Source organism: Schistocerca serialis, chromosome 3, assembly GCF_023864345.2.
Source record: "Schistocerca serialis cubense isolate TAMUIC-IGC-003099 chromosome 3, iqSchSeri2.2, whole genome shotgun sequence".
Classification (NCBI taxonomy): domain Eukaryota; kingdom Metazoa; phylum Arthropoda; class Insecta; order Orthoptera; family Acrididae; genus Schistocerca; species Schistocerca serialis.
In genome coordinates this window covers 528,990,146-529,017,927 of record NC_064640.1, presented here as the reverse complement: position 1 = coordinate 529,017,927, position 27,782 = coordinate 528,990,146, and the positions used below count along the sequence as shown (strand labels likewise).

Sequence of the window (27,782 nt, the reverse complement as noted above, 5' to 3'; positions counted from 1 at the left end):
GCTGGTCCAACTGAGGCGCCAGGTGGAAATGGCATGGCAAGCCGTTCCACAGGACTACATCCAGCATCTCTACGATCGTCTCCATGGGAGAATAGCAGCCTGCATTGCTGCGAAAGGTGGATATACACTGTACTAGTGCCGACATTGTGCATGCTCTGTTGCCTGTGTCTACGTGCCTGTGGTTCTGTCAGTGTGATCATGTGATGTATCTGACCCCAGGAATGTGTCAATAAAGTTTCCCCTTCCTGGGACAATGAATTCACGGTGTTCTTATTTCAATTTCCAGGAGTGTACTTTCGTTACCTCGTCACGTGCTCGCAACGCCACCAGGTGGCAGCCAATGTCGCGGTGAGCAGTGGTTATAATGTTTTAGCTGATCAGTGTACGCACTGGAATAAATGGAAAATGTTACACCATGAATCACAAGTCAGATAGTTAACAAACTTTGTAAAGATATTCATCATATGACGGTTATTAAACGATTAAGCTTTCATTCCAGTCGGAACTGATGTCCATCGTCAAAAGTCTACACATCTTCAGGGCAGTTGTGATGAGAACTGCAATGTGGGCTCTTGTTTATCCTGTTGGAAAATGTCATTTGGTGCTCTGGTCATGAAGTACATGACAAAAGGGTTTACCATGCTTGCCTCATACTGGTACCATTCAGTCTCACTTCAGCAATTACCAAATCATTCCTGTTGTCATATTCGGTAGCTCCTCACGCCATTGTTAAAAGAGCTGGAGAGGTATGGGTCTTGATAATCGCTGTTTTCAACAGATAGTCTACAGAAACGTTAGTGACGACGTGACTATCACAAACAGAAACAAGACTCATCACTGAACACTACAGAATGTTACTTATTGTCCCAAATGACTCTGTCTACCAACATGGAAGTCTCTGTTGTGTTTGGTATGCTGACAGCGGTAAAAGACATATGGAAACTCGATATCTAACCCATGGTGGTGAAAATACGCCCGGATTTCAACTTTTACCATTCATTAATGCGTCAGGGCCAGTTGAAAAATTTTGCGATCCTTTCGTGTTGTAGTCCTTGCCAGACAGCTGTCCTGAATCCATCTAGACACCACTCGCTCGGGACTCATTGCACTGCAGCCAACAGTCTGAGCGATTTGGCGGTATGATAAACCCATATTCCTTAAGCCATTGACTGAAAATCCGAAAGATGACGGTAAATTGCGCGTGCATGTACTTTGGCAAACTGTGCTCCGATTTCCACGTGAGAGGTTCCAGTATAGTTAATCACACCCAAGAGCCATGATGTTTTCACACGATTCTTCATCTGTAGGGCTGGCTGTTTTCTGTGTTGAAAATAAGTTCAAATAAGACTGACATTCTAATCAGCATACCCCACAGGCGTTGAGGCACAAGAGTATCAGCTAGGTTGCGTTCGACCAAGGTTTTCATGGTGTAGCTTTTGATTTCCGTCAGTATACGTAAAGTTGATCATCACCCACACAGAACTGAAAATTACAGGCTGCAAATGTGAACGAGCATCTCGGAAACGGCGAAGCTGATTGGACGTTTCTGTGGTGCTGTCATCATACAATGCGGAAGTCGGAGGCTTGCGCGCTCTGTAAGTCAGGAGAGGCGGCGATCTGTTGCAGATTTGAAGGCAGAGTTCAATGTTAGTGCACGAACATTTATTTCGGGGCACGCCGTTCAGCGCACGTTGTTCAACATGGGGCTCCACAACAGATATTCCCTACATGTTTCGATATTGACTCAACGAAATCGCCCATTACGATTGCAGCTTGAACGTGATGATCGAGATTGGACCGTGTATTAGTGGAAGTGAGTCGCCTAGTCGGATCAATCACGATTTTTGCTTCACCAGGTGGATGACTGTGTCGGGATACGTTCTCGTTCGAACGATAGGCTGCTCGAAACATGCCAAGCGCCATAGACGTAGGCCGGTGGGGGCAGTATTATGCTATTGAGGACATTCACTTGAGCTTTCATGAGACCTGTGTAGTAATCGAAGGCACCAAGGCAGCTGTCCAGCAGGGTAAGTATCATTGTTACAAGGGCACAATCGTGCTACAGTGGTTTCAGTAGCATGGTAGTGATCTCACGTTGGTGTCTTGGCCATCAAATTTTCTTGATATTAAGCCCATGAAATTATCTGTGACGTTACCGGGCGCCAGTTACGCACCAACAAACCACCGTCCTGTAATTCACGGGACTTGCGTGAAGCCATATTGAAGCGGAGAGCTACCAAGGACTTGTCGAATCCATGCCACGCAGAACCACTGTAGTCTTGCATTCTAAACGTGGACTGTCAGGATATTAAGCACGTGGTCATAATATTTTGGCTCATGAGTGTACGTATCCTAAAATATGTCCTCCTGCAAAACATGCTTGCTCCTGTGAATAGCTCTATAGACAACAGCACACATAATAACAAGGATGACGTTTAGTTCCTGTCCTACTGGACTATGATAATGGCTGTTAAAATCGAATGACTTATGGTGAGGGTTACAATTCAGTGTTAGATAAATGTATATTAGATAATTACAACGGAGTCTGTGTTGCGCCCATTAAAGAACATGGAGAATTACGATGCACGTTATCAAGCAGTACTGATGATGCGGCTCAGGAAATTCCTATACAAGGCATGCATACTAGTACTGCAGAAAAGCAAAAATATAGAACTAAAAACCAAGATCAACAGAGAACAATTTCTTGGAAAAACACATGACATCGTAAGGGCTTCCTCAGGGCATAAAGTATCTGAGATGCTATTCGCAAACGTACTTCAGTTTCAGCTAGTGGAGCAACAAATGGAAGAGAAAAACACAATGCATGCATACGAGACATCTATACGCGATTATTCTTTGGACATATCAGGGACAGGTATTTCCTGCACTTCTATGCATTTCTTTCTCCCCAGCTAGCCCTCAGTACACGCTGAGACGATGACACATCAGAAGAACATTGTGTACATGAAGTGCAGAATGTTTCATAAAGATTTATCCTATTTTACAAAACTACATCTTTTACATTAATGAAGATAGAAACTTCAAGTAAATTTTAAGTTACGCATAAGATTAAGAAGTTTTATTTTAAAAAAGTACCTGCTTCTACTATGGTACTTCTTTTACGTGCAGGTCTTTTTAATATGTTCTGTTGTGGCGTAGCAAGACAGCCACGCCACGGAAGTAGCCGAAAGGCACGCGTTTAGTTCACGCCGGCAAGAGATAGGTCTCTAACAGGATACGTAATGAATGCTATAAAGAAAAGTACGTAGCTTCTGGAATACTTAACTTTAATCCATCCTTGGTACATCGCTATTGACGATATAAGTGAGACTCCATAGATACATGCAATGTTACTAACGGCGCCTTGCTAGGTCGTAGCCATTGACTTAGCTGAAGGCTATTCTAACTATCTGCTCTGCAAATGAGCAATGCTTCGTCCATGTAGTCGCTAGCAAAGTCGTCCGTACAACTGGGGCGAGTGCTATCCCGTATCGCGAGACCTGCCTTGTGGTGGCGCTCGGTCTGCGATCACACAGTGGCGACACGCGGGTCCGACATGTACTAATGGACCGCGGCCGATTTAAAGCTACCACCTAGCAAGTGTGGTGTCTGGCGGTGACACCACATGTTCTATGTGCCTTCCACCGGACGCACAAATAACATCCAGACGATAGTAGAACTCGACCCATACTTTTGCAAGCATGCTTAGAGTTACTGCACCGAACGTGGTGGTGCAGTGGTTAGCACACTAGACACGCATTCAGGAGGACGGCTGTTCATATCCGCGTCCAGCCAATCAGCGTTAACTTTTCCGTGATTTCCCTAAATCTCTTCAGGCAAATGCTGTACTGATCCTTTCGAAAGGGCCCAGCCGATTTTCTTCCCCATCCTTGAAACATTCCGTCTCTAATGACCTCGATGTCGACAGTCTGTTAAACAATAATGTCCCCTCCTTCCTTGCCTTGAAGTTACCGCATTCACTGCAGCTTCTATGTAGCATCGCTCTTCCCTCAAAGTTGTTGGAAGGGGAAGCATATCATCTGAGTCTGTGACGAGACTTGCGACAATTTTGACGCCACTGGAATCCCCTGGTGAATCAGACGTCGCTGCATTGTTTGATACGCAACATCTGACTGGTCCATCCTCACTCCAGAGTGGGTGGCAGACAGTGGTGGGTTCACGTGTCACTGGGCGGAAGGCGAAAGAGGGAGCAGGCCGTGCGGCTGGCTCCCTACGTCTTAGCAACAGGTACGAGGTGCTACCCAGTGTTGATGATAACTCTGAGCCAGCACGGAATGCCTCTCCTGTTGGGCTAGTGGTCGAGTTTCCTGCCCAGTCCGGACAAGTACAGAGGGTGGGTACGCTAGTCATTGGGAGCTCCAATCTTAGGCGGGTGATGGAGCCCCTCAGGGAAATAGCAGGCAAGGCGGGAAAGAATTCCAGTGTGCATTCGGTATGTTTGCCGGAAGGTCTCATCCGTTATGTGGAGGAGGCCCTGCCAGCGGCTATCGAGCGCACTGGGTGCAACCTGTTGCATGTAGTGGCACATGTCAGCACGAATGACGCCTGCCGCTTGGGTTCTGAGGCTATCCTCGGCTCCTTTCGGTGGCGTCTGTGTGTCTGTATTGGTGGATCATAAAGTGCAATGAATAATCTCCTAAGCATGATAAGGTGGTGTGACCTGTAGGAAGAGATTCAGGCATGTTCTTCGAGAGTATATTCAGTGGAAGCATACCTAGAACTTGGGATGACAGAGAATCTATTAATTAAACAGCTGATAATGGTATACGCTGATTATATTATGTCTTGAGGAAAGTAATACACTATTAGGCAGAAACATAATGCTTAACCCGAAATTCCTTCTAAACTGCAAAAGATTCTGTCTGTTTTTGAAATATAGGTACCAACTGCAGGATGAAATTAACAAGAGTAAAGAATAGGACATGAAGTTCCTGAAAAAAATGACATTCACAAAAAAACCTGTTGTGTTAGACAACAGATGTGTTATCACACTGCACCTAGCCACAGTTGCCAATCAGTGTAAACTTCCATCACTCTTCAATAAAGATCAGCTACTGAAGCGCTATTAAAGCTAATGGACGATTTGCTCTATACTATAGACATCTAAGAATAGAAAGCATTTTTCAGGGGCAAAGAGCTTTTAATACTGATCTAATTAGCTGTTATGCAAGACGACAAAAGTACAGCTCACGAAAGAATGGATGTCTGTTGCAGCTTGGAGTATCCATTAGCTTCCTAGTGAATCCCCTCGTAGTACGGGATCACGAGAGCGTGGAAGACATTGGATGGGACCTCAAAGTGGCAGCCTACGCCTTCGCTGGTGGATGCACGTTAGTGTTCCTGCTTGCCCTTGCATGTAAGTAACGCCAGCCCGACTAGCAAGTACATTTAAATTTATAATAACATGGATGCCATTAAAACATTTGTAACATTGTAAACTGTTAGGTAGATGCTGAGAGTTGCTACACATAGCACTCGAATTTCAAAGACATCTTGCATTCTGTAGGTTTCCAGTAGTTTGTGAAGAGGAAATACTAAGTTAAGTGTATCATGTACTCCACCATAAAGACCGACCGAGGGAGATGGAGGCTTCATTAAGACCAATGGAAACTCTAGTGACAGTTTTTTAGGAGCTCACTTTGGATGAGACTTTTGCAAAGATCGGTTTTTGTGGTCAGGACAACATTGGGAGGCTATGTTAGGTAGTGGTCAGTATGATAGTGCGACTCTAGAAGCTAATTTATGTAGTGGTGCATTTATTATACTACCAAGCTTGTTTCTGAAGAGGAAATACTAAGTTAAATGTATCATGTACTCCAACACAAAGACCGACCGAGGGACATGGAGGCTTCATTAAGACCAATGGAATCTCTAGTGAAAGTTTTTTAGGAGCTCACTTTGGATGAGACTTTCAAAGATCGGTTTTTGTGGTCAGGACAACATTGGGAGGCTATGTTAGGTAGTGATCAGTATGCTAGTGCGACTCTAGGAGCTAATTTATGTAGTGGTGCATTTATTATACTACCAAGCCTGATAATCTCTTTTATATTGATAACGTTTTTTAACTATAAACTTTTTCTCTTGAGTGACGCATTTGTAATTAATATGAGGTAAATGAATTAGGTGTGCTAGCTGCAGGAACGTTTTATTTCACTAAACTTCAGCTGATTCAGGACTACAGATTAACTGATTCAGTTATCCTTTGGAAAACTTATTCTGAAACAATTATCATCTTTTCGCCATCATTAAAATTAAAAAAGATAATATACCCATTGTTTCATTATTATCTCAAGGTCGCTTTCCTGTAAGTTAGTTACAGAATAATTGCAAGTGGACTTCTACTTATGTGCATTAATAGATGGGTGTTGAAAATGTGAAGTCGTGACGATTTGTGGACAGGACAGATTATCCTATGTAGCAGGTGCATGATGACGGCAGCGAGCTGTGTGTGCAGTGGCTGTGTCAAACTAGGGTAGGCATTTAGTGGCTCCAAGTGATGGACATAATTTATGTCCACGACCAAAGTCTAGAGTCATCGCCTAACAAATGTTGAAATATTTTACATCTGCAAAAACAGTACGGTGTCCTAGTAGGGTATGTCACACACGACATTCCACTGAAATATGCCATTGTAAAACCATTGCATAAAAAGGGGGATACATCGGAGGTCAACAACTATCGCCCAATCTCTCTTCTGACAGCTCTATCAAAAATTTTTGAGAAAGTAATGTATTCAAGAGTAGCCTCCCATATTTGTAAAAATAAAGTACTAACAAAATGTCAGTTTGGTTTTCAGAAAGGCTTTTCAACAGAAAATGCTATATACGCTTTTACTCATCAAATATTAAATGCTCTGAATAACCGGACATCACCCATTGGTATTTTCTGTGATCTCTCAAAGGCCTTTGATTGTGTAAATCATGGAATTCTTTTGGATAAGCTAAATCATTATGGTTTGAGGAGGGCAGTGCAAAAATGGTTTAATTCATACTTAACTGGAAGAATGCAGAAAGTTGAAATAAGTGGTTCATGTAATGTTAAAACAACAGCTGATTGCTCAAACTGAGGGGCTATCAAGTACGGGGTCCCACAGAGTTCGGTCTTAGGTCCTTTACTGTTCTTGATATACATTAATGACTTACTATTCCACATTGACGAAGATGCAAAGTTAGTTCTTTTTGCTGATGATACATGTATAGTAATAACATCCAAAAACCAAGAACTAAGTGATGTAATTGTAAATGATGTTTTTCACAAAATTATTAAGTGGTTCTCAGCAAACGGACTCTCTTTAAATTTTGATAAAACACAGTATATACAGTTCCGTACAGTAAATGGCACAACTCCAGTAATAAATATAGACTTTGAACAGAAGTCTGTAGCTAAGGTAGAATTTTCAAAATTTTTGGGTGTGTCCATTGATGAGAGGTTAAACTGGAAGCAATACATCGATGGTCTGCTGAAACGTCTGAGTTCAGCTACATATGCTATTAGGGTTATTACAAATTTTGGTGATAAGAATCTCAGTAAATTAGTTTACTATGTCTACTTTCATTCACTGCTTTCGTATGCCATCATATTCTGGGGTAATTCATCGTCGAGTAGAAAAGTATTTATTGCTCAAAAGCGTGTAATCAGAATAATTGCTGGAGCCCACCCACGGTCATCCTGCAGACATCTATTTAAGGATCTAGAGATCCTCACAGTAACCTCACAGTATATATAGTCACTTATGAAATTTGCTGTTAATAATCCAACCCAGTCCAAAAGTAATAGCAGTGTGCATAGCTATAACACCAGGAGAAAGGATGATCTTCACTATGCAGGGTTAAATCTGACTTTGGCACAGAAAGGGGTAAATTATGCTGCGACAAAAGTCTTTGGTCACCTACCAAACAGCACCAAAAGCCTGACAGATAGCCAACCAACATTTAAAAATAAATTAAAAGAATTTCTAGATGACAACTCCTTCTACTCATTGGCTGAATTTTTAGATATAAATTAAGGGAAAAAAAACCCAACTTAAACATTAGTGTCATGCAATATTTTGTGTAATGTAATATCTTGTACAGACATCTTTTATTAACCTGACACGTTCCACATCATTACGAAGTGTCGTATTCATGATCTATGGAACAAGTATTAATCTAATCTAATCTAATCTAATCTAATCAAGCTGTTCTTTGGGAATGTCCCTACATTTTATTGGATAATTTGTACTCTGAGTTCCGCCATTGAATTTATTTTTTAGGAACTTTCTTGCTTTTGCGTAATGACCTTCTTCCCTGTGTGAGGAAACAATCAGCAAATACGCTCATTTCAAAAAGCATATTAGTCTTGTGTAATGTTTAATTTCTGTGATATCTGCAAATTCCGTGTCCTGTTGGGTCAAAAATTTTGTCAGTGTCCTTGGACTGTCTTCTCCATTGTAATATTAGTGTACTGGCGTACAGGTAAAAAAGTAATAAGCACCTATTCGATTCTCAGGCTACTTTGGTAATATTCTCCAGAAGGCGACTGCAACGTCATTGCCTGGTGAGTCCCTCTGTTTCCCATGCCTGTGACTCAGTTGGCTTGGTGTCCCTTCAAATAGACATGCAGACATGCTAAGACTCGTATTTGAGGCACTCGTGGTTCAAATTCCGGTCTGGCCGACTAAATTTAGCTTTTATGACTTCTCTAAATCACTTGAGGGGAATGCTGGAATGATTCCTTAAAACAAGACCAAGTGCTTTGTCCAGTCCGAGCTTGCGCTCCGTCGTTGATGACGTTGACATCGATGGGACGATACAGACTGACCTTCCTTCCTTTATCAGAGCGGCTGAGATTCTGCACTTGGCACATTGGATGGCTATACAGGCAGCCTAGTGATGTGTACAGTGGTAGAGAAGCTACACTGCAGAATCACAGGTGACCTCATTGCGGCATTATCATCCATATGTTAAGCACCTCTGTGACACAGAAGAAGCATCTAAAACGAAAGTATGTGGTTGCACAGCGTCTAAGATTCAACACACTATAACGACCGCACAATTTCTGATTCGACTATGGATTTCGTCTCGATACATACCACAGTACGTAATTACATAATACATTCATGAAAAATTAAGTTACAGACTGCTGATTTGTCGGAGAGAGATCGTTTATGTAGCTGCAGAGAATGTAATGGTTCCACGTATCACGTGACTGGGATGTCAAAAGACGTTATACTGGGTATTTGTGTGACAGATGGGCGAAATATGGGCAAGATATGCTATACCAAAGCATTTCCTTGTTGCGATATAGTGGGTAGCTGATGCATGGTATAATCTAATTCCGATCTCGCACAGACACGGGACCTTTCACGTGCAACCGTGTCAACGGTCTTAAATGAGTACCTCCATTCGTGTAAAACAGCTTGCGTCGTATAAACTAGCCTGGACCGACCAATGCCGAAGATACAGGGTGCTGTCGACTATTGCGGGTCGCAACAACGGTTTGACATGCAGCCGTATCGAACATCAGTCGCCAGTTCGAAGATGAGAGATCTGCCACATCTGGCTGCAACAACGGCTCTTATCCGGCTCGACATCAAGTCGACCCTTCTTTCCCGAAAATATTTTCCGGCCTTTGTTTTCTCCCTGTAACGTAATGCTTCTCAGAATGTTCTGAGTCATGAAGAGATGCGGCGCGTTGCCGCAAGAGATCCATTTCCCACTTAAGATAACTTCCTGTGGTACACAAGAATTGCTGATGATACTAACAGTACTAGTTTACACCCACCCAGAAGTACGAACTTATCCCAGTTTTCATAACTAACAATAAAACAGCATCAAACCACATAAACTCAAAAAATCTAACAAGTACAAAATATGTTATCACAGCTGTGCTGTTCAAAAACCAGCAACACTGTGATTTGCTGGAGTCCTTTAAAACAGCAGAAAATACCAAATTTAACGGAAGGGTAATAGATTAAGCTTATCCACTATAGATGTTTATTCAATATAAAACAGAAAACTGCGACAAATCATTTGCTTAAAATACACGTTTATCCCATAAACCGGTTCTGAACTTTTCAGGCTCATCTTCAGATGGTGCACATGGAAGCTACATGACTATTTCACAGCGTGATACTGGGTACTGGCTCTGTGACAAGAAGAAACAGTAATACACACATCAAAAAAAGTTTTGCGTCACCTCGGTTCCGAGAGTTCCAGAACCTGTACAGAAAATTGGAATAGAGATCAACATAAACATCATTTCCGCCCTTTTTATTGCTCATGAAAACCACAAATTGCATATTGTACCACCATACAGCGAGACCTTCAGAGGTGGAGGTCCAGCTTGCTGTACACACCGGTACCTCTAATACCCAGTAGCACGTCCTCTTGCATTGATGCATGCCTGTATTCGTTGTGGCATACTATCCACAAGTTCATCAAGGCACTGTTGGTCCAGATTGTCCCACTCCTCAACGGCGATTCGGCATAGATCCCTCAGAGTGGTTGGTGGGTCAATTCGTCCATAAACAGCCCTTTTCAATCTGTCATAGGCATGGTCGATAGGGTTCATGTCTGGAGAACATGCTGGCCACTCTAGTCGAGCGATGTCGTTATCCTGAAGGAAGACATTCACAAGATGTGCACGATGGGGGCGCGAATTGTATTACGAGAAGACGAATGCCTCGTCAATATACTGCCTATGTGGTTGAACTATCGGTCGGAGGATCGCATTCACGTATCGTATAGCCGTTACGGCGCCTTCCATGACCACCAGCGGCGTAAGTCGGCCCTACATAATACCACCCCAAAACAGCAGGGAACCTCCACCTTGTTGCACTCGCTGGACAGTGCGTTCAGCCTCACCGTGTTGTCTCCGTACACATCCCCGACGATTGGTTAAAGTCATATGCGACACTCATCGGTGAAGAGAACGTGATGCCAATCCTGAGCCGTCCATTCAGCATGTTGTTGGGCCCATTTGTACCGCACTGCATGGTGTCGTGTTTGCAAAGATGGACCTCGCCATGGACGTCGGGAGCATCATGCAGCACGCAGTATGCCCATCATGCAACCTATTGCGCACAGTTTGAGTCGTAACACGAAAAGCATTATTCAAAATCGTGGCGTTGCTGTCAGGGTTCCTCCGAGTCAGTAGCAGCCATTGAGCAGCCTGAGGGAGACATGTCATCGACAGTTCTTGTCTCCCTGGATCTTCTACATGTCCGAACAACATCGCTTTGCTTCACTCCGAGACGCCTGGGCACATCCCTTTTTGAGATCCCTTCCTGGCACGAAATAACAATGCGGACGCGATCGAACCGGGGTATTGACCGTCTAGGCATGGTTGAACTACAGACAACACGAGCCGTGTTCTTCCTTTCTGGTGGAATGACTGGAACTGATCGGCTGTCGGACCCCCTCCGTCTAATAGGCGCTGCTCTTGCATGGTTGTTTACATCTTTGGGCCTGTTTAGTGACATCTCTGAACAGTCAAAGGGACTGTGTCTGTGATGCAATATCCACCGTCAAAGTCTGTCTTCAGGAGTTCTGGGAACCGGGGTGATGCAAAACTTGTTTGATGTGTGGATTTTAATATATCGCCATGAGTAATGTTGATATGGTATTTGCAGTCAAAAATTAATTCTGTACTTACTGCGACAGTATGGGCGCCTTTGTAATTAGTATCCATCTAGCAGCTTCCATTACAGATCATTTACTTTTCACTAGATATGAATATATATAAAGATTGTCACAATACATTTCCAACATCCAGCATGTAATGTACAACTGGTGCTTGTTACAAAGATCCCTCACTTTACATCCTATACATCCTAACTACATTTATGTCTATGTCACTAACCTGCCAAAGAATACATCTTGTACTATGAAGATAAATATCCAAGCCTTCTACTGTTAAAATAATTTAATACTCATATACATATTATCATGTTAGATGCAATAAACCGAATTTGATTTTATATTAAAATATTTTTCTATCTTGTTACAACAGAACCAGCACCTAGCATCACGTTATGAAATGTTCATTTAACTTTCGTGTACACAATCTGAATACCGGCCTGAAAAGTTTAAAAAACTGGTTTATGAAATAATCGAATATTTTAAAAAAGTTACTGGCTTCAGTTTACTGTATTTGTGTAGAAGGATGACAGTTGTTGCTCTGAGAGCAAAACATGGCAGCTGGAGTAACCAAGTTGGTAGAATGGCACAAAATGCAATGGAAGGTCATTGGTAGAACAGTATCAGATCAAACTCAGACAGCTGGTTAGATGTTCGTCCCATTGTTCACAGTGAGTGGCAATAATAGCTAAATATAAATGGTTCAAATGTTTGTGAAATCTTATGGGACTTAACTGCTAAGGTCATCAGTCCCTAAGCTTACACACTACTTAACCTAAATTATCCTAAGGACAAACACACACCCATGCCCGAGGTAGGACTCGAACCTCCGAAGGGATCAGCCGCACAATCCATGACTGCAGCGCCTCAGACCGCTCGGCTAATCCCACGCGGCAGCTAAATACAGATACGGAGCCTCTCTAAAATAGTAAAAGGGTTCGACGACCGACGTGTTAGGCTGAGAGATCGGAGAAATAGAACCGCAACCCCGTAAACAACGCTGTGCTCACCTTCAGGATTGGTGATATGATCAACTACTGTCTACAGAAATCTTCATGACTATGGCGTGTATGCGGTGAATTATCTTCATTGAAAGGATCGTTTACAGTTGCCACGTAAACGTAACCACGCGACTTCAGAACAATAAGCGACGGTACTCTTCTCGGTTTAGCGTGTAAAGTGATGGTGAATTTTGATTTGCTGCGAGAGTGGATCACATAGTTATCCAAAAGGCATCCGTGAAAGGAATGTTTTCGGACGTGACATGATCTGTTTGTGGAGTGCCATGCGTATTGGTTAAGTGAAATTTTTCAGCTATGGGAAGATGACTAGTTGATCACCAAAGAACACCGGGGCAGATTGGTCTGGAACGAGGAAACAATTTCACAGCGAAGGAATGAAATAAACGTGGGCACAAAATAAGGTCAAATGACGTTTCCAAGTACTTTGTGCAGCTCTAAATAGGTTCATTTTCATAAAAAATATGTAGGTGCCCGATTAGACTAGTATATCTTCCCGCGTGGAGCTGTAACTGCTCAGATATGCAGAGATAGCGTCTTTTTGCATATGTACGTCCGTATGTCAGTGAAAACGCTGATGCCATTATCCTTGAACGCGACAACGCTATGCGACATATATTTTCCTTGGTGAATGGCTTCATCAACAAACAATTTAGTGAATAGAGTGGCGAGCTCGACTTCTGAATTCGGAATAAATGGAATAGAGGATCCTCAGTGTTGTTGATCGGTCAGCCCTCAGCTGCTGATATTGAGTCAGCTTTTTATTTTTGTCTTTGTAGAACTGAATAAGTGGTATTTAAATTTATTCAGATGCGTTTCTCCTCGGTTTACTGAATCATCAAACACATATATTCTACAGGTGGCCACACTGCAAAAACTAAATATAATAGCATGTGGAAAGGTATGTGTACAGTTTGTATTGCTGGAATGACAAATATTTTTAGTGGTTGAGGCAGAGGAACAGGTCACCTATAACATAACATCAAAACATACTCTGACTTACAAATCATACCTCATCAGCGAGAAAGAGCCAGGGCCCGACTTTTTGTATATTATCCTTATAATGGAACAATAACTATATGAAAAGTCCAGCATTTAAACGAAAACGTGCAGTGATTTCATAACAATGAAGACACCTCAACATATAGTGGCGACCCGCATTTGGTAAAATGTAAATTGCATTTATTCCATTGCACATAGTCACAAGCTAAAAATAATTAGTATGATGAATAGTACAACTTCAGCACGCTCTCAGATGGCATGTTACTGCTTGCAGTGCACTTCTCCAAAGTTTTTCAGAACCGAGTGCAGCTTTACAAACCGTGGGAAATTTATTTACTATAGAACTCGCTCATGAAAGTTAACAGCACAACAATTCAGGCTGAATGTGGTTTACTAATGCACGGAGTAACAACACTCTATAGCCTTGAAACATCCACTCTGAATACTTCAAAATATTCTATGTTTGAAGATAAATTTTAATTTAGAATTGTGGTTTTACTTTCATTTATGCCGTCTTATGTGCTCTACAATGCATTTTGGTTAAGTTTCATCGCATGCGAAGTACGAAATTTTGAGTTATTATTTACGGAAACCTGCAAGTAATTAAAATCACAATGTGGAGTTAAAACACAAACCTGATAACCATAGCTCTGTACGTGCCCAGCAGAGTGGCTATCATTGCTAATATTTCCAGAGCAACGTGGTGTATTTGTAACGGCAGTGATTAACTGATGAGCACTGAGTGGTAGTACATCAGAAGTACGAATTTAGAAGCAAGTGAATCATTGATAGTTACCACCACAACAAAATGGGAGTAATAAAAGCTAAGCATCAAGAAAGAGATGTTCATCGTATGAAGGGTGTTGGGCACGATTGCACACTATCACTACATTTTCGTTACGCTTTTGTCGAAGAAGTAACGAAGGAAGTCAAAAAAAGTTCAGACCACAAAAACATGAAGAGGGAACTGCAACCTATGACTAACCGATGACGCAGTCCTGTACTAGAGGAGGGATATCGTAATCGATTGAATGAGCTGGTAAGGTAACTTGGCAGTCTTTCGGTTAAAGGTAAACAATTTAAGACATAGTAGTAAATAGAGAAGACAGTGTTTAAATCTCATAATTGGGGTGATGGTAAAAGAAGCAGAAGTTATAATCTATCTAGGAATCTAAACCACAAAAAAAGAATAACAGAAGTAGTTTCTTATAGGCAAAGAAACCTTACTTTCACAAATGCACGTTACTAGTACAAAATATCTACATAGAATTAAAGAAGACATTTCTGAGACTGCAGATCTGGAGTACAGGGTTACTCGCAACTAAAATATTGCATATGGGGAAACTGGCTAGGAATAGACTGGAAGCATTTATTGTTATTACTACAAAGGGAACTGGAATGAAGCAATGAGATAAAGGACGAAACGAAGATGTACCACTAAGAAATAAATAAGAATAAATTTATCAGAAGCACTTATAAGAAGAAAAGGCTGGCTCCTCTAACACATTTAGGATAACTTAGTTTGCCAAAAAAAAGCTCTGAGCACTATGGGACTTAACATCTGAGGTCATCAGTCCCCTAGAAACGTAGAACTACTTAAACCTAACTAACCTAAAGACATCACACACATCCATGCCCGAGGCAGGATTCGAACCTGCGACCGTAGCAGTCGCGAAGTTCCGGACTGAAGCACCTAGAACCGCTCGGTCACCGCGGCCGGCTTTAGTTTGTCAGTGGAAGGGGAAAATCATTGTGAGAGACAAAGATTAAAATACACGAAACAGATTACTGAGGATGTTGCATGTAACTGATATGAAGATATCTAATGTGTGCTACAAATGGGAAGTGGTGGAGAATCACGTCAGTCACACTAAGAAAATTGAAACAGAAAACAGGAATATTTGTGCCGTTTAGACCCACGTCGTTTTGCAAGACTTCCTTCCTATTTCATTAAATAGGTATTTTTCGTATGTATTTCAGCTTCGTCCAATACGTGTGAGATATTCAAGGACGTATACGACGGCAGGAGACTTGAACAACAAAGAATGTTTTACTTCTCGCTTGTGACAAGCTAACCATTTCATGAAACTGTCGAGATAAGTCTCCGTGATTGCTTTATGAAGTTCCTGGCAGACATTCCCCCGAAGGTCTTCTACATCTGTGTATCTACTCGACAAGAAGTTATGATGCTCATGGAGCAGAATAAGTTGTTATGCAGTTGGGGAAATTGTTTGGAACACCGACTCTGAATGCTTCCGTAGGCTCCATAATCTTCCTTATCTTGACGTCATTCTTCTTGCTCGAAATATACTTTGGAGGCCACAATATCGCTCTGCGGTCTATCTGTCGTAACGGTTTTCAAAATATACTTTCCATTGTTTTACGCGATGACTATGGCCTTGGACTGGTGTTCGAGAAGAGCAGAGTTCAGATCCCTTAACTGACATTTGTATTTAGGCAAGGAGTTACAGAAAATGCCGGAATGCTTACTCGAAAGCTCTACAACTTCCTTCGTTCCGAGAGTACCCTTTAGGTATTAACAATATTCTTTTCCTTGTAAGACGTTTTCTATAGAGTGAAGCGGAATGCATGGTTATCACACAAATATCGAACACCGTGATAGTGGACGGTGATATTAACGATTAAGGTCAAGAGCGTAACCAATATCGCACTTGAAATGAAAATCCTAGGCAGGCTTGTAATATTTCTATCCGTTCCTGAAAAGTAATCTCGGTTACCGCTGGCAGCAATCAAGTCAGATAGTGGAAACATGAATATACAAAAGTTGTGGTGAGGTCACTTTCTCAAGGTATATATTCAACTTCGTGGACGTGTCCCGGTAATTATGAGGTGTGTCAACCCTAAAGACGCAAAAGGTAGCTCTGTGAACGTCTCAGGGTATGAAACATAACTATATGGCATGTGTGACACTTCCATAGTAAACTGGACAATTCAGTTTCTTTAGCAGACGACATTGCTACGAGAAAGAAGAAGCGTCGACGTATGTGAATAAACATTGCATATTACTAGCCTCCGAAAAGATGAAACGGATGCGGAACACAGGTACACTGCTATTTTTATACGTATGTTAATAGTAAAATGAATTCTGTGGTATATAAAGGACCTCATTGCAACAATTACCTCGGAAAGCTAGAGTGAGTGCAACTCCCTAAAATTACCACGTCTGCGGAAGGAATCCTCTGTGGCTGTAGGCAGCAGATCTTGCAGGCATTCGGATGCAGCAACTTACGAAGTTCCCTCAGGCAGCTTAACGCGGTTTCCGATTGTAACTGCGACTGGGACCTGCTGCTTGACGTATCTCTACTGAAAGGAAAGACTCACGTGTCCTTCCTTCGTACAATCGCGTACAGCCACTCGTCAAAAATTACGTTTTTCACACAGAAACCGTTTTCACAATGTTTGCTTGAACGTTTTGTCGTATAGTTTCCTCCGTGTTAGTTTTCGATACTGTTATTATACACTCTGTATTTTAGTGACGAGCAGCTGATTAAAGAAGAAATACATGGTAAATATGACCCAGGTTATGCAAACTATAACCGCATCCTTCACAGTCAAAATGACTGTAGGGTTTTTCTGCGTTATTGTATTAATCATATTGAGTTACGAAATAAGAAGTGATTATAAATGAGTAGCTTAGAATCCTCTGCTCAATTTACGTAGAATATATTGCCTATTTAAGGCCACAGAAACATGGTCTTTTCCGAATGCACTTCCGGCCAAAAATTGATTCTGGCAGCTGAAGTCAGAGGTTTCTGTTCATCCTGCCTGTTGCGTTTCCTTGTGGTGATATTTCCATAGGAACTTTCATCCACGAACACATATTTCTTTATTTCTAACCGAGATCCTTTATTTTGCCACATTAAGGGCTGAATTTCCAAAAACACTGAAACACATATTTTTTAATTTCTAACCGAGAAATCAAATACCAATTTTAATAGATGTAGCTTTTAGTAGTTCTTTAATAATGATTTATTTAAAAAAAGTCCACACACTATTTCACAACCTTAGGGATTGGATTACCAAAAATGCTGAAACACTTATTTTTTTTACTTCTGACTGAGAGGCCTAATATCAATTTTCATAGGTATAGCTTCAAAATTGCCTTTAAGCGAAATATTTTCGAAAACCTTTCAACCCCGGTTTTCTTTATCCCCATAAGGGTGAAATTCCTAAAACTTCCTTCTTAAATGATGCTTACAGTATAACTTTAACACCCTCAGCAAACTTCAAGTTTCTCTCCGTAGCCTTTTGGTCTTGGTGATGATGAGTCAGTGAATTAGGGATGACATTTCCTTTTACATATAATTATATTTTTGTTGCAAGTGATTATCTATATTCTACTTGCAAGGAATACAGGTACACGAAAAACTTCGTCATTTGTAAAAATAATTGCCTGTTTATATATCAAAACAACACTAAACGAATTGCATCATACATAAGGAGTGCTGTGCCACGGCCTCCTGCAGACTTACCGGTTGTTCGTTTCAATAATTCGAAAGTAGAGAACGTTTTCCATTTGTAACACTTGTGGCAAAGCATTGCTCTCATCAAAAACACTATACCTACAACGAGACAGCAAATTCGCTATTCCCAAGACGACACCTGGAGGAAAAGTTTCCAAACTGCTAGCGAGAGGGTTGCTGACAAGACGCTCACCTGGAACACTCTTCTGTAGCAGTGTCGCCAACGGATGCGTATGCAGTGCTTCTCTGCCTGAACATAAACAGTAGGAATCTAAATAACGAAAAAAAGTAATCATGGAATTTGGCCACGAAGGGAAGGAAACATTGTGGCATAAGCTTCCTGATCAACATGCGAAACCCCCGCACTGCCTCCCTCTCCCTCGCTATTAAAAGAGCATGAGAAACGATGCTAGTTAATTGTCTATCTAGATCTCTCCCCTGTGAACCACGCCAAATAACTGTACGAAATTCAAAGATACGGTAAATTCCTGAGTTTATTAGCACAAGTTGATTTCGTTAAAACTTTGCCAAGTAATTTATTAAAAGTTACTCGAAATACAACGACAACAATAAACACAAAACAAGAAAAACTGAAGTGACTTATGGTTGGCAAAGTCCAAGAAGGGAAGCACGTGATAGTAAGTTCAGCTCTCGAACCCATTCAATTTTAACTGAATCAAATCCGCGACTCGACACTAGTGATTGCATTCATACTTGGAATATAAATAAAGTTGTGCAGCTGTGCCTGCCACAGTAGCCAGGTAGAACCTAACTGAAATTGTTAAAGGTTCGCAAATTCTTAGCGACCTATACCGCTGGTGTTGCCCGTAAATCTCACCATCACTAAAGTGTGAAGGTGCTGGCTTCGGGAAATGCTGATGGCTTGCTAAGCGCGGCTGCGTAGACACTTCTGCTGCATCGCCCTCGGACGAGTTCTGACACAATAGTATGCTAGAGAAGTTTCCACCTAGAGCGTCGTGAACGCGAAGTGCCCCAGCTGCGTGCGGAACCCAAAGTATCTCTATCGAGTGTACGACGCGAAGTGACTTGCTGCAAACAGAGGCCGAAGTGTCCCCTCTGGAAGCAGAACCTGAAGTCACTCTGCACAGAGCAAAATCCGAAGTGAAGATAAAATAGCAGAGCGCGTCATTGCTGAGGACGTTTCCCGCGTCTCAAGCAGAAAGTAACATTTTTGTTCCGCCAATGAAAAGTTTGAGCAGACGCCACTGTACTCCCAACTAGGTAGGAAAATTCGCCTCCGTAGCGTAGCGGTAGCGTTTCCACCTACCACACAAGGGGCTCGGGTACGATTCCCGGCAGGAGACTGGGTGTAGTGTGCCTTTCATCATCATTGACAAGCAAGTAGCCGAAGTGGCGTAAACTAAAAAGGACTTGCCATACGGCGGCTGAACTCCCCCGCATGGGGCCTCCCGTCCAACAATGCCACACGATCATTTCATTTTTAGGTAGGAAAAATGCCGCCCTTCCTGTGAAGTGTACAGAAACCCCTCTACCAGAAACTTACGCGTAAATAATACTCCATACAGTCCAGAAGTTTTATATTTGGTGCCTTTTAAGTGTTGTTTTTTAGCGTAGGAACGCATAAAGAGAAAAAAGAAAAGTGAAAAATGTTGAGTTAGATGCTGAACAGGCGGCGAAGCCTGTGACCGTCATTTCGAGGGACTGCTCGTGTCTTAGAAAGCTTTTAGATCGATATCTCCCCTGGAAAGTGTACGTGAGCGACAATGCCGAGCTCTTTCCGATTTAAACTATTACTAAGTGCAAGGCGGCAACTGTCTACAGCAAAACGCGTCCGCGACGGAGACGCTGCATCTGTTGGATGACATCAAAACGGAAACTGAATGGACTGGGGCGGTGACGGTCAGGCATTTTATGACTTCGGAGATGCCGCCCCGTAGTGAGTCACCGACCCAAAAAAATTGGGTCATTGGCAACTTACATGCAGGAGTAAGGGCCAAAGCCTACCTGCTGTGATGTAGTGAACTGACCAAGTATTTTGCTGGCAGAAGTTTCACTTTATGGCTCTGTCCCAACAGTCGGAAAAGCGGTTCTCATTTTGCTCCTATATGCCGTTTTGAGTAAACTAACAACTCTAAAAATGACCGCCTCGGTAGCTGCGTGGTAGCTGGTATTGTTCATGACATAGAAAATCTTTGGTTCGCATTGTAAGCTGGTAATACCCTTTGACTTGTAAGGCACTGTATTTCTACATCTCTACAACCTCTGGACGGTGTGTGTTGTTGTTTCGTGTTTCTGTGGCACATAATGATGAAAATGTATGTACATGACGTCAGGCAGGATTCTTTTAGCTCGACCACCTTACAAATAACTTTGTTATTGTTTTAAGATATATAACTGAAGTGCTATATTACAACAAAAAGTAGCAAATTATACCTTATTTGCATCGAAATGAAGTCCAAAACAGACGCTTTGCTACACCCAGCCAATGACATTGGAAGTAAATAAAAGTGGCTGTCACACATAATTAGTTTGATTTTTCTTCTAGATTGAAGACCCAGATTCTCGGAAGTTTCTATGAACAGCGATAAATTTCTTCCAGTTACAATTACGCCTGTTTTGAAAGTTTTCTATTTCTATTCATTCGATTTTCGGGGTACAACATGCTACTGCATCACACATGATGAGCCTTGAGTAAAAGTTCCTTTAATGTCTAATGCTCCATATTCAGCAATCAGATACAAACAATAAACGTCGGTAAACCACATCGTGGACACATCACAGATTATTATGCATTGATTCTCAGCATCCTAAGGCCGATAGTCATTAAACATTGGCAGTTTACGAAGACGTGCCTCGCATGCATAACTCATGAAAGACCTCGAAAAGCCGGTCGGGGTGGCCGAGCGGTTCTAGGCGCTACAGTCTGGAACCGCGCGACCGCTACGGTCGCAGGTTCGAATCCTACCTCGGGCATGGATGTGTGTGATGTCCTTAAGTTAGTTAGGTTTAAGTAGTTCTAAGTTCTAAGGGACTGATGACCTCAGATGTTAAGTCCCATAGTGCTCAGAGCCATTTGAACCATTTTGAACCACGAAAAAGGTAAAATATTCATTTCCGGCTATTGTTTCTTAATCTTAGAATGCTCAATTTAGGATCTTCTACAGTCTGTATATTTTTAAACCTACAGGTTTGGCGTAACATATTAACGTTAAATCGTTGGTATTTTAATATTAGTGTACACTTGAGTTATGAGATGTCAGTATGCCGCAGCATACACGTAGATATGATCATGATGTTTTGAGATAAGGAACCAATAATCGGAAAAGAATATTGTAGGCTGTATGAGAATGTGAATGAACAATGCAGTTGTAATGTGTCCACGGCGGAGTTCACCACTGTATATAGTTAATAACTGGGTGTCGAAAATGAAGAATTAATCGCTATAGGAACTTCCACACATGCATTTAATGTATGCTGCAGCTGTATGTAGAACCTGGGAAGCATAACGAACGTGAAGAGAGAAGCTTTGAAATAGGCGTCAACCTAATTATCGAGAAATTTAGCGCCTTTGACAGAAACTTATGAGTAGCTAATAGTTAAGAAAAGTTCGAAAAATATATGAGTTTATCTTCTTGCGCGAGAAATGTACAGTACGAAGAGCATAATGCGAAAGATACTGGTGGAGCACGGATTACACCCCCGTCTGGAAAATCAGTCATATAAGAAATCGAGCAAAATGATTTTGAATCCAAAAGTTTTGTCAATGGATTACGCAGTTGCAATATATGCAATGAAATCGTCAGTCATCACTTCGAACCCATGCTATGATCATACGTTATTCCTGTAAGGTGTAGGACCTTTATGTCAATAGAAATTAAGTATTCATGATTTGCATTTTTCTGCTACCAGTCACGTTTATTTATTTGATGTTAAATTAACCTAAAATAAATGAATAGGATTCCTAGAAGAAAAATACAAATAATTCTTCTGCGCTGTGCTATTGTGTCTGAACGTGGCCATGACCACTTTGTGAATGAAGATGCGCGATTTGTTGGTGTCGACGCAGACTATACTATGTGTCTACAAGGAATGGTTTGCCACTCGTCACCGTGTAACATGGCATAAGAACACTAGTCGTAAAAAGATCACAAGCGACAGGAAATGGAGATGGCTGTGACGTCTCGTCAATGACAACCCGTCAGAAATGGATGGTGTCTGTGAATGCTCGTCCAACTCAACAAGTTCCCGAGCGAACATGGAGAGAGAAAACTGCATGCAGTAGATATTTAGAGTCGAGTACCTCGCAAAGACAATTATTCACAGCGGCACGTAAAATTAGACTTCTTTGATTAACCAAACTACATGGAAACTGGACAGGTATGGGACGGTCACACGAGTTGTCATTTTGCCTTAATTTCAGATTACACAAGGCATCGAGTATGGTGTCGTCCAGAGGTCGCAGTGCCACATTAAAGTCGTGAATCGATACAACAGACATTAGCGAGTGCTCGCTGCAATCCGCAACAACATATGGGGGGGGGGGGGGCGCTCCTGCAGATCACGTCTCTTCCCTGGTACTGCAGCGCCCTCACACTGAGGTCAATATAGTGCTGAGCGTGCAAAAGCTCTGCCCAGTTCGAGACCTCATATAGAGCAGTCAACATCATAGTATAGGACCACGAGTAGTTATGATTTAAGATGAACTTTTAGTGTTGTTAATGTTGAACTTTGTACCTCATGATAGTTTGCTAATTAGCGCGTTGAATGGTGCTTTGCTAGTTCATGACAGTAGTAAATTTTCCAGTACTGTTGTGGCAAAGGGGTGTGTCAAGTTAAGTGAATCTTTTATTCAGCAATGTAATAAAGTTCTCTAGTATTTCACGTGTTCTAGTCTGATGAGCCTTCTCCCATAGCAATAAAGAATCCACAGTTGTGGCCAGATGAAAGTAGTCATAGCTTCGCGTGCTCATAACATCGAGTGGACTGATGTGCCAAAGAGGCTTTTCACCTCGAGTATATGGAGGGTGTAGTTCAAGGCGGAGATGGTTCTGATATGTTTTGGGGTTGTTTATTGTTGCATGACTTGGAACCGCTCATTCAGGTTACCGTGGACATGAACCAGAACGTTTATTTCAACATTCTCGTGACCAAGTGTTTTTCTTCTTCATGTTTATGATGCGTGCACTGTGGACACTTGGGCCTTCCAAGTTTACTACACCAGTGTTCACAGGGCTGCATTATACATATGTGGTTTGATGAACACTCAGACACACCATTGCACCTCGACAAGCCCGCTAAATCATGCAATCGTAATCCTATAGAAAATATCTGGGACTACCTGGAACAGGCAGTGAAATATAGTAGTCAGCATCTCCGCAGTGAGGTAGTTCTGTGGAATCTAGTCATCAGTGAGTGACTTCAGCGGGATAGGACATACACGAACAAAATTGTGGCCGTACTGCAACCTTTACCGAGGGCAGAGGCGCGGTTTCATGGTATTAGCTTCATGTTTCCTCGGGTGACTATCTTGTTTGTGGCGCTTAGTTTTCCAGGACAAGCCGAAGACGCCGCCGAGCGCGGCCATGGCGGCGCGGGAGGAAGTTCCTGCGGGGGAGGAGGGCCCCGACCTGAGCACGATGGCCGTTGTTCGCCGCCTGATGCGCTCTGTGCCCTTCCTGCTCGTCGTGCTCTCCTTCAGCCTTGTCCTACTTGCCTTCAACGCCATCGCCACGCTGCTCAACCCGCTCATCCTCAAGTACTTTCCGGTAAGTCCCCTACAGTTCACTCACTCCCTGCGCTGCTCCCACTCCCGCCCGAACACACCGGCTGAAATCAGGTAGCAACACGTTGTTTCCAGATTGAATAGTTCACTCTGCAGCGGTGTCCTGAAATTTCCATTTCCTCACGGGACTCGGACCCGGAACCTTGTCTTTGTGGAGCAATGTTATTACCGACTAAGCTAACCAGGCACAATTCACGCCCTGCTTTCACTGCCTTACTACCTCTCTCCTACCTTCCAAACGTCACAAGAGAGGATGGGATAAGAGTCTCTTGTCCAAGCCTAACATTAGCATCCGACATTTCCACCTGCCACACACAATGTTGCCGTAGCTTAATTTTTGTTAACGTGCCGTTAGGTTGCGGTTGTTCCTTTGCATTAAGCACGAATGTGCAACTGAACTACTGCTCTGTGTCTTAAGTAGCTGAGGCCTTAAACTCTTAACTTGCTTTTCTAAATGTAATTTACATGTGATATTGTCTGCAGAGCAACTGTACTGTATGTTAACCAATTTAAAGAATTTAATTTTTAACAGAATTGTCTTGCTTTTTCTAGGGCGGAGAGGCATTTGCTGGACGCGTTGGACTGCTTTTCGTAGTCTCAGGAACTGTTGGTGGTGTCATCAGCGGATATATTTTGGATAAAACACACAAATTCAAGTACGTATTTACTGTCAGCATCGATCTACATCACTGGTTATGTACGCAAATCGCTACACTGATCAGCCAAACCATTATAAACCACACTCGTAATAGCGTGGTTGCCACACAGAACCGCTTCACTTCGTCACAGGGCGAATCTCAAAATTCTTAGTTTGTAGCTAGGTGGTGGCAAGTGTCCACGGACACATTACACGCACGCTATTTACATACTTCGGATAACTCTCGAAGACATCGCCATTGCGTTCAGTAAGTCTGCTATCTGGCTAGTTTGGCGGTGTGGATCTCACCTGAAACTCCTCGGCCTGGGCCTCTAACCATAGTAGCATAGTTCTTGACTTCTTAGGCGGAGACGTTATTCTCCTGGAAGAAAACACAATATTCGTTGGGGGATACGCTTGATTAGTACTGATATTGAACTAGTTCACTGTTTTCGTAGTGTCTTGGAACGACTGTAGGCGGTTGTCTCCCTTGGGACAACTCTGCAACCATCGGACCATGTATTATCATGGTCAAAAGTATCCGAACTACCTGAATTGCATTTCTCCTGATTCGCATGCAGCCCACATAACGTAACTGTCTTGCAGATCTTCTAATCTCTTTTCGGTACAATCGCTTGACTGCACAAAATGGTTACCACAAATAACCACTATAAAACATTGCTCTGTATTGCAATAGCTCCAGGTGTAAATCAAAACCACATAACTAAAAATATCAGAAAACCCGAGACAGTCCTTAACGCTTGTATACACACATTTATTACAAGAAGTGACATTTCTGAACTTTTACAACTCTCATTAGTATCTGACTCAAACAATGCCAGCAACTCTTGAAACATCAATTATTCCGTAATCCGTACTCAAAACTACATTGTTTTGTGAATAAGACATTTTCAAGAATATCTGGACTTCCAAATCTCTGTGATTACCCGAAATATTCTTGCTCTCTTAAAGGTTTACCAACCACTTATTAACCATCGTTCACTAAGAGAGAACTTCTGCATAAACTGAATAATGAACTAACCAGTTACAAAAACCATGATTAACAACGTCACATGTTCCATCAAAACTTCACTATCAACAACGTATCACCAGTAATTTCACTATCTTCATGGTGGCACGTTAATCTATGTACGAGGGTTGCTCAGAAAATAATGCACTACATTTTTTTTCTCAGCCGAAAACAATACCACGAATGCGAAACGTCACGTAAGAATTATTTGAAAGCTCCCGAGTGAGCTCGCCAAGTTTCCGTCACTTCCGACAGATAGCGTAGCTGCAGAATAGTTTCAAAATTGTGTCTGCAGGTGATGTACATTACAAGCAACGTGCCGTCATTGAATTTATCACTGCAGATAACGAAGCTGTGAGGAATATTCACAAGCGCTTGTGCAAAGTCTATGGAGCATCTGCTGTCGACAGAAGTACAGTTAGTCGCCAGGCACGGAGTGTGAGGTCATCAGAAGGTGGTCCGGCGGAGCTCCACGATTTGCAGCGGTCGGGGAGATCATCCACAACATTCACACCTGACATGTTGCAGCGAGCTGATGTTGCCATTCGCCATTAAAGGATGCCATTCATGGAACACATATTGAGGACGATGAGGAGGTGATTGACACAGTGAAGCACTGGCTCCACCGCCAGGACAAGGATTGTTGCCGGCAGGGCATACATGCCCTTGTTTCGCGCCGGAGGAAGGCCATAGAACTGGACGTGTGTGTAAATAAAACACCATTCTTTCGTGTGTGTAATTCTCATTATGTTCAGTAAGGAACTGTTGAAGAAAAAATATGCGGTGCATTACTTTCTGGCCAACCCTCGTATAGTTCAAATAACAAAATGGTTCAAATGGCTCTGAGCACTATGGGACTCAACTGCTGAGGTCATTAGTCCCCTAGAACTTAGAACTAGTTAAACCTAACTAACCTAAGGACATCACAAACATCCATGCCCGAGGCAGGATTCGAACCTGCGACCATAGCGGTCTTTGCGGTTCCAGACTGCAGTGCCTTTAACCGCACGGCCACTTCGGCCGGCCTTCAAATAACACCTATCGCACTTATTATCTAACACAAAGTGACATAAAAAAGTTATTAAGGAGCATGTAGCTGTGGATATGTTTGAACTTTAAATGACATGATGAACTGTTTTGTTCTGGATATTACTAACTAAGCAAAATATTCGTACCTGACCGAGATTCGATCACATCACTGATCGTCATTGATGACTAGCTTTAAAGAGACTGATATAATATATTTTTATCCAGTATTAGTTAGCATATCTGAACTTTAAATTACACAACGGAAAGTTTTGTAATGGATCGAGACAAATATCCAGAAACTGTTAACTAACGAGGAATGATGTTAAATATGGTTTCAGTCCCAAATAACAAACCTGAAATGACGCAATGTTTGTGTTGGATGGCGATTCGAACCCAGCGCCGAGTCCGATTGTTATGTAAGCACAGTCATGTTTCAGATATCGAATTTTCTTAGCAGTAGCCAGATTTTTGGAACTGCAATGACAATAAAAATAAATAATATATTCTTCCCCGGGATTCGAACCCGGAATCTATGGCCGTTGTTTTGAGCCACGAAAGGACATTAAATGTAGATTTTTTTCACAAGAAGCGAGATGAACGCATGTTTGAACTGGAAGTGACGTGACGAAGAGTACATTGATGACTGGGAGTCGAACGCCACACATATCATCGTTTACTACACGCGAAGACACGTTAACTATCGAATTCTTTTTCACCAGTATCTAGGAGTGGCATGTTCTGTGAGTCGACTTTCTCTTTATCTGGTTGCTTTTCGCTAGAAGCTTCTGATATTTAAAATATAATTATCTGTTTATCTCAGTATCAGAGTAACCATTTCTTCTGAAAGTAATTTTTAAACGATTGAGCTCTTTCTCCAATTACTGTGGCTCACATATTTTTCCAGTCCAGTACACAAACGTATTAATTACTCCTGTTTTGTGCTCGGGAGGATGCTGACTAGAATTTTTGTGGAGGTATCTGTCAATATAGAGGGCTAGCTTTAGGTCTTGTAGCCTAAAATTCCGCCAGTTCTCCCATTTATTTGTACTACCGTTCTCAAACGTATCCGGAAGATCTGAATTGCGTTCTATCAAATTTGCATGCAACGCACATAGTGTAGCTTCCTTGAAGGCACTCTGTTCTCTTTTCGGTACAGTACTATAGAAAACGAGTACTTT

The 27,782-nt window shown here is 42.1% G+C and overlaps 1 protein-coding gene across 1 annotated transcript in view; it reads left to right on the top strand.

Moving 5' to 3' along the window:
- The window catches only part of LOC126470981 (feline leukemia virus subgroup C receptor-related protein 2-like), a 76,234-nt gene that overhangs the window by 18,379 nt on the left and 30,073 nt on the right, over positions 1-27,782 (top strand). Inside the window, exons 3-5 of the mRNA XM_050099026.1 lie at positions 5,236-5,377; positions 23,671-23,891; positions 24,461-24,564. Coding sequence (XP_049954983.1) covers positions 5,236-5,377; positions 23,671-23,891; positions 24,461-24,564 — 467 coding nt within the window. The remainder of the gene's footprint in view (positions 1-5,235; positions 5,378-23,670; positions 23,892-24,460; positions 24,565-27,782) is intronic.